Source organism: Apteryx rowi, unplaced genomic scaffold (assembly GCF_003343035.1).
Source record: "Apteryx rowi isolate R43461 unplaced genomic scaffold, aptRow1 scaffold_658, whole genome shotgun sequence".
Classification (NCBI taxonomy): Eukaryota; Metazoa; Chordata; class Aves; order Apterygiformes; family Apterygidae; genus Apteryx; species Apteryx rowi.
In genome coordinates, this window is record NW_020450936.1 from 224,256 (window position 1) to 239,768 (window position 15,513).

Below are 15,513 nucleotides of genomic sequence, written 5' to 3' on the forward strand. Positions count from 1 at the left end.
GCGGAGCCTGTAAATCACCGGTCGCCCGACGCGTCGGACACCCTCCGTGCCCGTTGCCGGCGCACAGGGAGGAACCGAGCGCTGCGGTTTTATCTCACTCGGTACCTAAGGTTAAAACCACCCAGGAGCTCCCCGGGCCACGTTAATATCTTACCACACTGGCTGGCTGTGGTTAGAAAGCAAAAACCTGCAGGCTCCCAACTGCAGAAGCCGCTTACCTTCTCCGTCTTTGTCCCGGCCTTAGGTTTTACTGCTGCGGCTGGGCCTTGGTGGACCCTCCAGGTGTCCTTCTCTGCGCTGGACCGGGACCCCTCCCTGGGCAGTACCTTCCTGAGTATGCAAAGGGCTTTTCAACAGCGCCAAGGGCAATTTCATCACATTAACCTGTTTTTTCCCATCAAGGCAGAGCCTGTACTGGGATTTCTGGGTGACTGATCTCAGGATTTTCAGAAGGTATTTTTAAGCTCTTCTAAAGACAGGCAACATTTAAGACTGGAAGTAATAATAAAACTCATGCATACAGATAACTGCCTGTCACATACAAGTCCCGCATGTCGTACACAGTTAGGAATCATGCTGCCATTGCGCACTAGTTTTAAAATGTTTAAATTCAACTCAAAACCCCAGACCAGGGGAAGGACTCACGGATTTCAGCAGGCTTTGGACCCTAGACTCTTGGAACAAGTTTCAAATTCCAGCAGCCTTTTGTTTATCCAAGAAAGATAAACTAAGTGGCCTGTTGAATACTGCATGGGTTTTCAGGCAAGATCTGGAAAACAACAGGTCTTTGCTCAGAATGGACATTAAACATCCTGTGACACTTTCTATAAGAACAAAGATAAAAAAGGACCTTTTCTTTCCCTTCCCAAACACACTTGTCTGACAAGGACTGCCTGGTTCCTGTCTTGCACCCACAACCTTGCTGCCTTTCAGTGCTGCTATAAACAGCAAGTGCGAATCTCCCAGGAGAGCACAAGCAGAGCCTAAGAAGAGGGTGGCTGTTATGTGTTTGTGCTGGTCTCCCAGGGTAAGTTCAAAATCCTTTAGGGTACGTAAGTACACACAGCTGCAGTAAGCAGAGCTGCTTCTGGGCAGTTTCTTGGTAGGAAGAGACTCCTCTTTCCAGGTCTTACAGCTACTCTGAATGGGACTGTGGCATAAACAGGACAGACTGGTCTGCAAGTACTTGCCCCTCGTTCTGCATGCAGTGGGATGAAGCTGTGCACTGGACAGCCTGTGCCAGCCGTGCGCACGTGCATTACAAGTACTCCCTTACTGCTGTATGGTAGCTCGCAGCAGCTGTAGAGAAAAGGGCTACATTTTCCCCACCAATTGTGTGGGGAACAAAACCTTTTTATTGATCAAGAAAAAATGCAGTTCTCACCTTCTTCGTGAGATTTGGATTTTTCTCTTTTTACAGTTCTGCAGCATTTTGGAAAGATTTCTAAGCTTACAGCAAGTCTCAGCAGCAGCATTTCTATCACAATCCCCCATCAATGATGAGAACAACGGCGATTATGCAAGTTGACTGCTGGCATTTTTACCTCTGGGTCAACAACAGGTAATGCTTTCTTCTTCATGATGTGGAAAAGATATGGTCAGTGCACCACAGAAGAACAAACAAAGCGCATCATATATTGTAAATACTGGGAATACTCATGAATATGAGCTGCAACATTGCTCATTTTTTGCTGACCCTCACTAAAACAATATGCATGACTTCAGGTGGCTCTTTGGAGCAACATTCTAACAATAACAGAAATACGAGGTCTTGGTTTATGTTTCGTGTATTTGTGACAGGTTTCCTCTAGTCCCTGCTAGAACAGATTTTTCTCATACAAATTTCAGCTGCAGACACCTGATAAATGATCTGTTGCACTGCTCCATCTAGCAGTTTGACAAACAGCACAGAATATAATTCACTTGTAGTGACCTTCTTGGTTGCTGGACTATGCTTGTTGCTTCTCTGGAACTGCTGTCATCAAGACATCAAAGGAATACATTGCCTCACCTGGACTGCCTGACCAGGTAAAAACAACACATCTGGGAGGGGTGTTTTGTTTTGGTCTCTATGCAAACATGAGCAAGAATAAAACCTTTATACTTTTTCTACATTTTCCAAACCAGAAATAATCAGACACTGTAAAACTAGAATGTAATGAGTGAGGTGAGTGCTTTTACAGTTTGGAGGATGGTTAGGTGCCATGGTACAATGTATGAATGGCCTTTCTCTGCATGTATATGCTTTAAGATGTTAACCTTTATATACAATTATTTGTGATAAACTGAAAACCACACTACCCTCCTTCCTCTTCCTTCTTTCTCCACCTCCCTAATAAAAACAGCCAACATTACAGGGATATACTGTAACTGCATGCTCAGAATAACATTTTCAAATCTGGTCACTAACATTTGGATCTCCAGCCTTTGATATTTTATAATCAATGGGACTCACGGCCTGACATCTCTGAAAATTCAGCCAAAGACATCACAGGTTGGACAAACTGTAATCCGTATAGTTTCCTCAGTTTCCCATCTGCAGCTACAATTCTCATCTTGAATACCCCAAGGCAAGCAGGTAAGGTGTACTCACTTACCTACTAGTGAGCAGAGCCTCCTTTAGATGAGGTCCAAGCCCTGTTGCTTACCTACATAATGGACTGCAGCAGAAGATCAAAAGACAGCGATGAATTCCTCAAAATAGGTTGCTCTATTAGTCACATATGCAATCTGGGTTAGGAAAAAAGGGTATGTAATAGCTATTTCACAGCCTTCCCTCTTTTTGCAATAGAAATTCCTGGAAAGTAACAACCATCATATGGGGTCAGACCAAAAAATTGACTTAAGAACAGCCTTGTTTCTAAGGATGCCCAGGACTACATACAGCTACATCTTGCAGTTTATTTTGCCTAAGTGTCTGCATCACCTTCCTGAACTTTGGGAAAGGCTGGCAGAAATATCCTTTATTTCTTGATATAAATTAGACAGATTAATGTTTAATAGTATTTGAACAAGAGGATGATCCATCTCCTTTTAGTGATTACAAGCTTCCACACTTCAAAGCTAGGAATGAGAAAGCCCAGAAGTTATCCTTCGTTTTTTCTTCCGCTAACTCCAAAAGAACAGAACAAAAGAACAGAAAGACAAACCCTTAGTCCTGCCTACACATGGAAGACCCACAAGGTATGAAATCAAGTTACATTACACAATGTTAGACTATTTTGTTATCATGAAACAGGACTGTCATTTTTAACAACCTGTTGCCTTGCTGCTGTTTATCTGTGGTCTCTGTTCTGATCTAGCATTGAAATCCTTTAAATGGAACAGCCTACCTCTAGAATTAACACCATGGCATTTCTCTTTATAGTAGGCATGTTTGACATCCAGCTACACAAATCATTATCAAAAGCATTTTCTAACAGACTGCATTTTCCCAGTATAAACTGGGCCTTATTCGCATAAGTAAGAGTTTACAAAAACAAGCACAAATCCCAGAGAGGAGGCACCCCAAATTCGCTATTCCACTACACTTGCACTTTTAGGTCTGAGTAAATGCAGTAAGCTTTTGGATGCATATTAATGCACATAATTTACTGAAGATCAGCACTCCAGCTAGTCAGAATTTTCCAGTGCAATAATTTTTCACTAGAAAACAGATTCACTAAAACAAATGTTCTATGGAAACATGGTTCTGACAAACATTTGGCAGTACAAAAGCAAGAGATTTAGGAAATCTTGTCTGTCAAATAACTTTCCTTTGGCGGCCTGCGAGGCTTCCTGCTAGCTTGCTTTTTTGGTGGAAAAAGGGAAATTTCAAAATGTCTGAATTTCATTTCAGATCAGACGGAAGCCTTAATTGGATGTTGGAATTTTTCACAACATGGGAATAATAAATTTGAATTAGTTGTACTTGGAAGCAAGCCTTTGCAGAGCCATTCTAGTCTCTGGCTTCCATAGCCACTTGACTGTGGACAAGAGGCTCAGGCTATTTCGATCTATACAGGAATCTGACACCAAAAATAGCCATAGTGTTGCTCAAGTCTGAGGAGAGCTAAGCATTTCCCTGGCTCTACAATTTTTCATGGCATTTTATTTCTGTTCTCCCACTAGATGACAAACATGGCTTGCCATGTCCTTCAGCAGAGATGACGTTAGCAGCTTACTCTGCACATCACAACAGTAAGGATGCAATACCAGACTCCCCCTCGCTCGTACCAACACTTAGAGAAAAGCACAGCAAGGTCTGCCCCTCTGAATAGCTTGCACAAATAAGGCTGAATGGGGGTTCAAAGCCTGAAGGCAGTGCAGGTCTGCTTTATCCCACATCCCCAAACCTGGCCGCAACACCAAATGGAGGGAGATGGTGAGCTAGCACCCATCCTCCGCACCTCTACATGGCAGAAAACCTGTCACCTGGGGGGAATGGGCTGTACCTCAGACAAAACTACAATCTGCATTCGCTGACTACTGGGGCTTTCAAGGAGAGCTCTTCACAGTTCATTGGATATGCTGTTGCTCCAGACTTCTTGTGTTCCAGCTCACCTGTAAAATGCACAGAGTAACAGCTAGCAATAATTTCAATTCAGTTTTTACTACTTAATTCCTGTATTTGCTGTGTTCACAGGCTGGGAAGGAGTTTCTTTGCTTTAAAGTTTAATATATTTCTTTATATAAAATATGCCCATTGATAATATCTAGAGCAAACATTTACAGAGCTACCGAACTCAGAAAATACTGTTATTTCAACTAGAGGGCAAATTACAAGCATCAGAGATTTCTGTTTTATTTGGAGATGTATCAGATTAGTTCCAGGGGTGCTTACATAACAGTAAACCATACAGAGGTAGGGGTGTGCGTGTGTGCATGTGCATAAGTAAGGTTTTGGGGGTTTTTCCTCTCTTTAATTTGAGCATGTGTGGACAGAGAGCTAAACCAGAGCCAGCTAAATGTACAAAGACTCCCTGCTAAATATCCTGTAGCAGGATATTTAGGTAAATCTTGTGATGTTGATTCTCCATGGCCTTGCATTTCAGCAGTGGCTACATGGCTGCCAAGCTGGACAGGCTGCCACCACTCTAATGGACCAAGTTTCATTTCCCTGCCGCACTGGAATGGCTAAGCAAGGTGCCTCACGGTTTTCCAGCAAATTCTTTTTAACACAGAAATTCAGCAGCCACTTGAAATAAGAGAGAAGTGAATTTCTGAGACTGATTTATATAGAAAATAGAAGAAAATGGGAATTTTTCATCAAGAAATGAGCACAGTCACCCAAGTCCAGAGTGGCTTGTGGCTATGCACACCTCCACAGGATACACTTACCACAGTTTCTAATAGCGATGGAATAAAGAAGGGTTCACTGCTACTCTCTTTTTTTAAGCCTCCGGATTTAATTGGAAAGGAATTAGGCAGGAACTGAAATAGGGGGTGGCAATGCCATCTAGTGGAAAGAATAGCATCAAGTAATTGACTCTCTGTGCCACTGATACTGTTTGGCAGGGGAAAGTTTGAAGCATCACTTCTATCCATGTAGGCCCAGAGCTAGCAGGTCAGCACAAAAAAACATTTTTATCAGACTTTCCTACTGTAAAAATACAGAGACCTGGTACAAGGCTTGCAGATTCTGCAGTGGACCTGCAAAACATAAGAGACTTCAATCTCGTGCACAAGCACGCGCATGCACGAGTGCTTTCAGGTAGGCCTGGGTAAAAACATCCTTCACTATTCTTGGGTGATAAATACACATCTATGTGCAGCCTTGAAGCCTAATCTTGTCTGCTCAAGAACGTGAAATTTAAAACACTAAAGAGATATGGAATGGTAGTATCACTTAGTTGCTGTAAGACTAATGCTGCTAACTGTAAGACTAGTAACAGAAACATATTTCCTCATTAATAGATTTCTGATTCAAGCTTTACACTTGAAGCAGAAGGGCCTTGTTCATTTTAAAAAGCACTTCTTTGATGTTTGTGTATTCAGTCTTTTTCTTGTGGCCAGATGTTCCAAGCACTAAGTTGCCTATCATACGTGATAATCTTCCTAGCGGGATAAGTAGAAAGGTCAGGGACCGAAAGGGAACAGACTCTAAATTATCTTCTTTCCTCCAGTAGGCCAGCAAGGCAAATCGGTTAGGACAGGAAAAGCTTGTTCTTTTCTTACTTATGCGAATAAAGAGATTTCAATCTCCAAGATCAAAGAGCTCCATATTTAGGAAAGTAAAACCTGTATACTGTCTTCAGGCAAGTGGCCATCACACTATACAGAATGATATTAATACGAGCTCTTTTGCTCCTAAGCTGATAAAGGCACTTATAATTCCAGGTTTGGTATCTGAGAACTTTATAGCAGTGTGCATAGAATGAAACTATAAAAAACATTTTTACCACAATGCTGTGAAGCAAATGTCCATGGAAATCTGACAAAGAGGATCTTGTAACTCTTTCCATGTTGTATGGCGGGTTGAAAATCAAGCTCTTAGTAACACAGAGAAAAAAATTCAGAAACTGAAAAAAGTTTTCCTGTCAAAAGCTAAGCTGACCTTGATGCTTGTTTTCATGAATGAATTGAATTCATTTTCAGAGGTTAGTGCCTCTTTTCTGCAGCTTCACTTTTTTGGATGCAGTTTCTAAACGGGGGGGGAAGAATTTTGAGAAGGGTCAGCTCCTGAGTATTTTTGGGCCTACCTGTAAATGAGAAAGAGCAGCTGTAGCGTGGGACAGGTTATGGGTCGCAGTCCGTAGCCTTCACCAGGAAGCAGCCTTGGCTTCCCTTGTACCGTTCCTCCCTCTTCAAAGAGGGGGCAAACCAGTCACGCATAGAGCATCGCCACACTGCGCAGGCGAATCTGCTGGAGAGATGACTTCAAACCTCCTATATTTGAAGAAAAAAAGAGATAACACTTTCTAAGCTGAAAAGGAAGTGACTCTAAAACACTAGGAAATTTGGGAAAAGGTTTTTGGTTTACTTCATAAGTATTTCTGGATTTTTTTGTGCACTGCCTTTTGTAGCCAAGTGCAATATGCTGAATGCTAGCCGGGTAACAGCATGATTATGTCTTAAGAACAGTATGTATTTGCTTACTTAGTCAAATAACAGTAGGGGTGAGGTTGCTCAAAAAACCCAAACCAAAACAGTTCTACTAAAAGGAATTAAAATTTATTTTAAAGTAGATTCAGCTATTTTTTGTAATTCATTTAGTCAGCCAGCTTTGATAATGAAAAACTCATTCATTTAGTTGTTTGAATTAATATACATTATTTTAGGAGTTTTTTAAAGATATAAAAAATTTTTCAAACACAAAAGAGCATTCTCAATTTTCAAATCAATTCTAATAATTCTTTACTTTTTATATCAATCTCCCAGCAAAGTCTAAACAACCTTCTCATCTGAAGAAAGGACTTTCTCACAGCTCCAATTGCCCTTCCCACACTATACTACTACATTTTGCAAAACAGATGTTCACAGACCACATTTGATTATGCCGCCTCAGTGACAGACTGGACTAGAGACATACTGACAATCAGGATAGGACGGGGCAACGCCAGTGGGAAGGGAGAGGGGACAGATTCAGCAGAATAGATAATACTACTGTTATCTCAATGCAATATTACTTTTTTTATGATTTAGTGCTTTATACAAGAATACTTCAATTGCAATCTCCCAACTGGTGCAGCTCTTTATAAGAGCTTGTAGACAAGAATATTTTGATCTGCACATTTTTCTTACTGGCTTGAGGCAGTAGCTTCCACATCTTTTCTGGCACACACGTCCCTATTTCTTACCCAGCCTAACATTTGCATTGTTAACTCCTACAAGCCGAGACTAGTTTTCTGTTTTTGTGCAGAGACTAACGGTATGCACATAAAAAAGCAAGTCACAACATACCAGTAGCCACACCATCCTGTTGCTTGAAGCACTGTTGTCTCTGTTGCAGGTCTTGTGTGTTATCAAACAAGTGATTGCTCTTGATGAGGCTCTCTGCCTAAGCCTTGTTGCTTGAGGCTTTCAGTGCAGCAAAGAGACTATGGTTCTCCCTCTCAAGAGAAAGTTCCTCTCACTCAGGAATTTAAACCAAAAGCATGCAACACTTGGAAAAAAGTAGTTCTTGCATATTCTGTGAGCAAGTGGTAATGCAGTTAGCTGAGGCTGCATCGTGCAGCCATGGGCACGAACGGGGATTTCAGTTAAACTCAGTTTCTCACACACATTGACAAGGCTGCTTTGGGACATGGCAGCATTTGTTACAGGGTAACTTCTCTTCTGCTTTGTGCTGGGAAGTCCAGATTTGCTTCAAACTTTGAAGTTTGAGAGAGATGGGTCAAAAAAGCTGGAAAACAGTGAAGTGACCAACTTGGAAAGACACTTAAGAATCAGGAAGTTCCCTGATCACTCACAACTGTGGAAACAAAGCAAGCAAAAACACTTAAGAACAGGGAGTGACACTTGCTCTGTTTTCAGTACAACATAATGCCATTACAGGCTGTTTATCCTCTATTGCTTTGAATCATACCTTTAACTTGGTGCTTCATAGGTGCTTCTAGGGTGTTTAGAAGCAAAACCTGCAGGGCTGAAAGCCTCTGCTCTGGAGCTTGGCCCGGCCGCACCACCCTGCTGTTCGCTAGCAGCCCGGGGCTTCCCCAGCCCAGGGGAAGCTGCAGGAGGGCTGACCCCTTGCTACAACCAGCTGCTTCCCACAGCTGCACACAACACAGCAAATTGCTGAAGGCCAGCAGAAAAGAGCTGTGCTTCTGCCAATATGATATAACTGGTTTTGATGTCCAAACCGTTCGGGGGCCAGTACATCCCCTACTGTGTCTCTCACGTACTGAGAAAGGCCACTTCTGAGACCAGGCCATTGCCTGCACTAGAAAGCACATCCACATCTACATATAGCAAGCACACCTTGCTGGATAATTTACTCAGAGGTGCTCAACCCAAGTAGTAGCCATTAACTGCTGTAACTTGCCACCATCCAGCTGCACTCTTCCCTTACCTCTGACTGGGGACTACAGCCCCACTGTACTCCCTGCCTCTCCCACCCAGCCTGTCCCCAACCTCTGCCACACACCATGCGGCAGCAGGTCTGGTGTAGCCAACATGTGCAGCACAGCACTGGCCTTGGCTGCTACAGGGCTCCCCCCAAAAAGGTGGGCTGCCGGGTGCTCTGGCAAAGAACTAGTTTATTGCTGACTCTGTAGTACCCTTTCCAGCTTGTCACCCTTGTTGCTCTCCTCCCCGCCAAAACCCCTGAAGGGGGCCCTGCCATGTCCCTCTCCAAGGCTCACTAGCTTCCCTGCTTCTGAACCTCAGAGCTTTTCTTTACTCTTTTCCATCTTTCCACATGCCAGTACCATCTCTTGCTCCAGAGGCAGTGAATCTCACCTCCGAGTCAGTTAGAGGTCTATCCAGTTCAGGTTCTCCCACCTTTCACAGTTGGAATCACTTTGCTTTTTGTTGGGATTTTGGGGGTGGGGAGTGAGGGAAGGGTGTTTGTAGGACAGACTCCCAGACACAGTCACAGTCCTATATTCCTTTTTTCTCAAAACATCCTCATATTCATGCTACTATTAGCTTGCAATCAGCTCCAGTAATACATAAGAAAAAAGAAATCAGAAATTGGATTCAGTTTTTAGGCTTAAACAAGTGTTTATTTTCCAGTATGTTCTACAATTTAGGTGTCCTCCACCTTCCAGGTATTGAGAAGTCACAAGACACAAAACAGACTGTGGTCTTCTTCATAGCCTGTATTTCATTTTAATCCAGAATCAAAGACATCTTGTACTTTGAAAAGCAGATCCCAATAGATGAACTCATCCGACTGGAAACAATCATGTATGTTTGTTTTGTCTCTAGTTCAACCCCATATGGTTTTCCCATCTCTAAAATTCAGCAGTGTCCTGCCAAAGATCACTTGCAAGTATCTTGTGACAGTCTAATGGGAACATAAGCGCTGATAACACTGAAACACTAGGACAGCTTTGCTGAGGTTGGAGTGCACTGCAAACATACCACTTGCCCTACAAAAGTCAGATTTTTGTACTTCCCCCAAGTATTCCATACCATTGTTCTACATCAAATCCAGTACATTAAGTACTGTATCTTAGTCACCTCTCCCTCTTCTGCCAGCTTTAGCAACTTTTACCCAATATTTTCTATATAGATAATATAGAAAAAATATAAAAATATATTTTATATATATTTCATATATATCACATATATAATAATATATATGAAAATTTGACTTTGTCAAAGTTGTTAAAAATTGGGCTTTTTTTTTTTTGGGGGGGGGGGAGAGGAATGGGATGTGTTTCAATAAGAACAAATGTCTGAGTCCAAAAGAAGTGGAACTTGGCATAAGCCATCAGAATTGAAAGCAAGGAATCCCACTCTTCTGCTTCAACTTACATTAATAATTACTTAGCATATTTAAGAGAGAGAAGCTAGATGATTAAAACAGCCTGGCTTGTTAAGAGGTCTCATGAATTTATGTTGAAACAAGTACTTTGAATACATATTAAACAATCTCAAACTCACTGATCTTCCTCAGGTAAGTCTGCTTCTTCCCCCTCCCCACTCTCAAAAAGTTTCAGATCTGGGTATTTCTAGGTATAACTCTTCCATAGTGGTGCAACAGAGCTTAGGTTGCTCAAAATTCCAGTCTATACCAGTAATAGAAAAGCCCAAATTGCTTTGATTCATCTATGCAACAGAATAAAACTCTTGAACTGTTTTTAGGCCCTTCAGATACCTCTGTAGGAGGAAATGAGGCAAAGCACCCTCCCAACCAAAAGACTGCAGAGAGCAACTGGATACGAAACGCAACTGAAAAATTCGAGACAACAGCAATGCTCTGAAGTGCTCCTCTATGGCAAAAATATTGGAATAGTGCTAGAAATCAATCACGCACTCATCTGTGCATTACCATAATCATGGAGGAGATGCATGGGAGCAAAACAAAAGCTGGCATTGATGAAGGCAAAGCTTAAAGGAAAACAACGAAATTACAGTACTAGCAGATTCATGAGATGGTGCTGGTGGGGAAGTAGACTAGATTTCAAGGTAACAAAGAACTAATGTTGCAGTAGACTTTTCTCCTTCAGGAAAGAATTTTACTTACAACAATTTTCTCTTACACCAGACTCCTGATTTCTCCTACTTAGCCATTTCTCTTAATTCTGTCTATTCATTCAGTTCACTAATGTTTTTCCCAGCCAAAAGTATGCATTTATGTGGTACATATTTTAAAGCATTTTTTCCATTCTTTTAATTATGGCAACTATTAGCCATTTCAAATTTCAAACCAGATTTCTAAAGTTAAAGTCTCATTTTGTGTTTCTCCTAATCACAGCTGTTTTAACTTACCTTACAATCCCTAGAATCTTTTCTACAGCTAATGTTAGGGCAACCAGAATTGTGCTTTCCTTCATTAACCACACAGGCTAAATTTATGCATTTTGCACAGTCTATTTATGTATTTTCCTGAATGACTTGTTAGGATTTCAGATTTGTTTTTTGTGGACCAGAAGGTTTCTGTCTTAAAAGAAATGTTATTTCATATTTCTTTACTTAATGTTATATTCTTCCTCCACATAAGTTTAAATGCTAAGAGGACCAGAATATCCAAGTGATAGATATTCCATATCAAATTCCCTTCAGGAAGAGACCAGGGAGAAAAAGGTGCACTCTTTCTCTGAAGAAGTGCAAATAGCTATGACCATCACCACTCTACTAGTAAAGCACATTTACATCATTGATGTTATGCTTCCCTCTACTGTTTATCATCAAAAGTGCAGTTACTTCTAAGATTCTAAAATCTGGTTAAAACATTAACATCAAAGACAGTTTGCAAAAATTCTGCATATTCATTTCCTCCTTTGATATACAAGAATTATGCATGCATTTTAAAAATACTGATTACAAAGAAACAGTGGTTGTTTTGACAAAATAGAAATCATTCACAGAAAACGATGGCTCTAAAGATTTTTTTTTTTTTTTTTAAATCATGACCTGTACAATCAGCACTGTATCTTCATTACTTTGACATGTCTGCACATGGCCATATACGATACTTAGCACAACAGTACCTGAAGAAAAACTCCTCCTTATACTATTCTGGCTCAAACCACACAAGAAAAAGTGATGATGTTCAACTGACTTTTGCTAGGCAAGATCAGAGCAGACTGATGCAAGCCAGATTAAACTGGCAGACAGAAGAAAGGGAGTTGGTGAGTAGCCCCCAGATTCTGAGAGCAACCTGATATTTCAAAGTTGTAGTAATTGTTTCAGAAAGACAGTCCCTCTTCCCTAAAGAGGAGTATTCCTGCCATGTACTATAGACAACCATCAGATTGAACAAGCCAGTTGAAGATAGCATCAGCAGGAGGTGGCAGGGAGGACTTCCACATCTCATCCTTTTGTCTGCTCCAGTGCCTGCATATTCTCCCCTGCTTCAGTGTAGGGGAAGATCACAATCCACTGCACAAGAGTAGCCACTAGTAAATCTGCCTTACAGTTTCTTGGTAGTATCATTCAAGGGGGGGGGGCACGGAGGGAGCAATAGCAAGCACGCAATTCTTCATATATCCAGCTAAAATATTTTTCTTTAATAGCAATTGATGAAATGTGTTTAGTTTTCAAATGTGTCCCTCTGCAGGAACATCAGTAATGCTTATGTTTTGCATCGCCACACAAATAACTAAGTTACAGCATAATGCTTCATGTGCTGTATGATATTATAGATTTACAAAGGAATAAAGAACTGCACACCAAATGAACTTAGAGGTCTACAATTCTTGTCTAGTAGATTTAAAAAAGGGAAACCAAAAACTATTTCTTTTCCAAAGGGAAAGAACACTTACAAGTATTTTATCACCTACTGCTAGAAGTCCAGAATTACCTTGTCCTGAATCAGTGTCAGTGGAAGATTCTTTGATCAAAGGTCGCACTTCAAAGGTCACAGATCACTCTCTCCAATATTTCTGGAAACTGAAATAGCTATACATATGACATTGTATATACAGTTTTGTTTCCTCTGAATATTCAAAGAAACCTACCCACCCTTTAATTGCAGGTAAAGCTTAACAAATAAGCCTAATAAAAGTTTCATCTTGTTGATGAAAAATTAGAGGCACTGAGCAGAACTATCCCTGCTTATCTCAAGCTTAACATTAATGAAAGATTAACTACAGCATGTTAATAGTCTCATATCGTAGTTGTTTATCATCTATGAACAAGTCAACTTTTAACAGGCAAAAAGCCTCAAAGACCAAAGCAATGTAACAAAGGGTATTAAAAAAAAAAAAAAAAGTACCAATGAGTGATCATGGAAATAACATGTCAAACAGCAGAAATGTCACAAAATAGTGCTATGTATTCCACATAATTAATTTCAAGAAATGAATTCCACAAATGCATTAAAACCTTCAAAATGGTAGTGGTTTTTATTTCTGTCAGACAAGTTAACACTTTGGTTAATATGAATTTACTTCAACATTTGGGAGATATGGAAATTAATGACTAATCCAGAAATGAAATCACCACCCTTCAAAAAATGTATTGGATAATACACGTGTGTGAATTTTATACTGTTCTTCTGATGAGCCCTTAACATTATGTGACATCACATACAGGTTTGCAAGACAGAATCATTTACAGATTGGTTTTCAGCCTCTGATTTGTGAGCCTTTGAGGTGTCTAAGAGCAGCAACTTCATACATGCTATAAAGAAGCAACCTAAGTATATAGATTTCCAATGGGTCTTGATTCAACTGGAAAAAATCTAGAGGTCCACAAATCAAGGAGTTGAAAATACTGTATTGGAATAGATACTCAAAACTTAGTGCCCTGGAGGGAAAATTAACATTAGCTTAAAAACTGAAAATACATTACTGTGTATTTTTCCAATTTTAGAAACCAGGATTTGAATAATGCAGTTATCAGTTGTTTTTGATTAAGATGAAGTTAAAAATTGCAGACTACAGAGAAGTCTTCAAATAAATGGAAGCAATCTCCCTTTGTCATCTAACACCAAGCATGTACCATATAAATAACATCTGTACTACAGAACTCTTTACATAGATCAGAGATTTTCAGCAGAAACAGGATTTCATTTTACCGTCGACTCAATAATTAAAGCTTTAGTTTCCATCTTGTTTAAAGTTTTCAATAATATAAAGGAGAATTAATATCGCAAAAGCAATTAGCAGCCTGTTCCTGTTCTTAAAAGTCACATGACTACTGAAAAATTAGGATTTTAAATGCCCCCCACTTAGGTTTTCTTGCAGCCTTGCCAGAAGAAACCCCCAGTCACAGAAAGCTTGTCAATTTTTTTTTTTTTTTTGGGGGGGGGGAGAAATGTCTCATCTAATGAAGAAAGGAAAGGCAACAAATCAATAACTAGTTTTCACAGTAAAATGCATCAGCTTTGTAGTTTCATTTGAAACCAAGAACAAATCATGAAACGTCATGAAAATATAAGATAAAAAAATCTCCTAGAGTGATTACTAAATGAAGTTAAAATTACCACACTAATCAGTAAACCCCAGAAGAAAAGCAGATGCCTCATAGTACATGTCCTACATTAAACAGTATCCACCTTTTAAGATAAATCCATAAAATCTGTATGTTTGGCCACGTTGCACATATTTCCCCTTAAAAAAGACAGTGTACAGAAAAAAATCTTATTATTCCCAGTATGAATTCTGAAGTGTAAGCTCAAAACCCAGAAGTCAAAGATCAGCTAAAAGGATTTTAAATTATTTACAAATCCAGCAGGTAGAACTACCATAATGGCTTCATTTCCATCCTTGTAGTGGCTTTCACTCTCATCCAGCAGCATCTGCAGTAGCGATCTCTTTGATCAGCTTTATCACTGATCATCTGTCATTTTAAGCAATTCTAGAAGAGCCCCAACAGCTCCAAAATAACCCTATAAACAAGGCAAAGACAAAACAAATCCAATCAAATTCCAAAATAAAACACAAACATGACCATGTAAGGCCTTCAGTTCTGGTAAAGCAATTAAAGACATTTCCTGCAAGATATGCCATCCTATGCCAAATATTTTCTGTATCTGAATTATGATTTAATTTGATCTTGCTCATGTACATGGAAGAACATTATACCAAAATGAGTCTTACACAGTTCTCCAAATCTGTCACAGAAGAGGACATTACACAACCACTATAATGACACCATACTGAGGCAGGGCAGCTTCCATTATGAACATATTCATCTAATTGGTCACCTCAAGACTATGCTGAGAAAAAATTCACTCTAGTTGAGGGTGATATACATCCACAGAAGAACAGGACTGGGTAGTAGGGTGAGGAAGCAGAGGTAACAGATGTGCAGTGTTTAGCAATAAATACTGCAAGATTAGTAGTCAAGTCAGGGAGTTGACGTAGGTATTTTCAAATGAACTTGTAATTAAATGATATTTATGTAGAATTCAGTTTGTACTTTTCCTTCAAGCTGATGCCATTGAAATCCTCCCTTTTAATTTCACCCAGTCAAGAA

At 40.1% G+C, this 15,513-nt stretch overlaps 1 protein-coding gene and 1 long non-coding RNA gene across 21 annotated transcripts in view; both read right to left on the reverse strand.

Annotated features, from left to right (window-relative positions):
* LOC112975236 overlaps positions 1 to 743 on the reverse strand; it is a 1,282-nt gene extending 539 nt beyond the window's left edge. The window contains exons 1-2 of the long non-coding RNA XR_003256522.1: positions 646 to 743; positions 219 to 330 (exon numbers count right to left, since the gene is read on the reverse strand). This is a non-coding gene — a long non-coding RNA (uncharacterized LOC112975236). The remainder of the gene's footprint in view (positions 1 to 218; positions 331 to 645) is intronic.
* A 12,666-nt stretch (positions 744 to 13,409) lies between these two features.
* The window catches only part of PANK1 (pantothenate kinase 1), a 51,332-nt gene continuing 49,228 nt past the window's right edge, over positions 13,410 to 15,513 (reverse strand). For all 20 annotated transcript variants that reach the window (XR_003256521.1, XM_026085001.1, XM_026084994.1 and 17 more), the window contains one exon: positions 13,410 to 14,923. Coding sequence is in view for 19 of the 20 variants with exons in the window: in XM_026085001.1 (XP_025940786.1) it covers positions 14,864 to 14,923 (60 nt within the window). In the remaining variant the exon portion in view is untranslated. The remainder of the gene's footprint in view (positions 14,924 to 15,513) is intronic.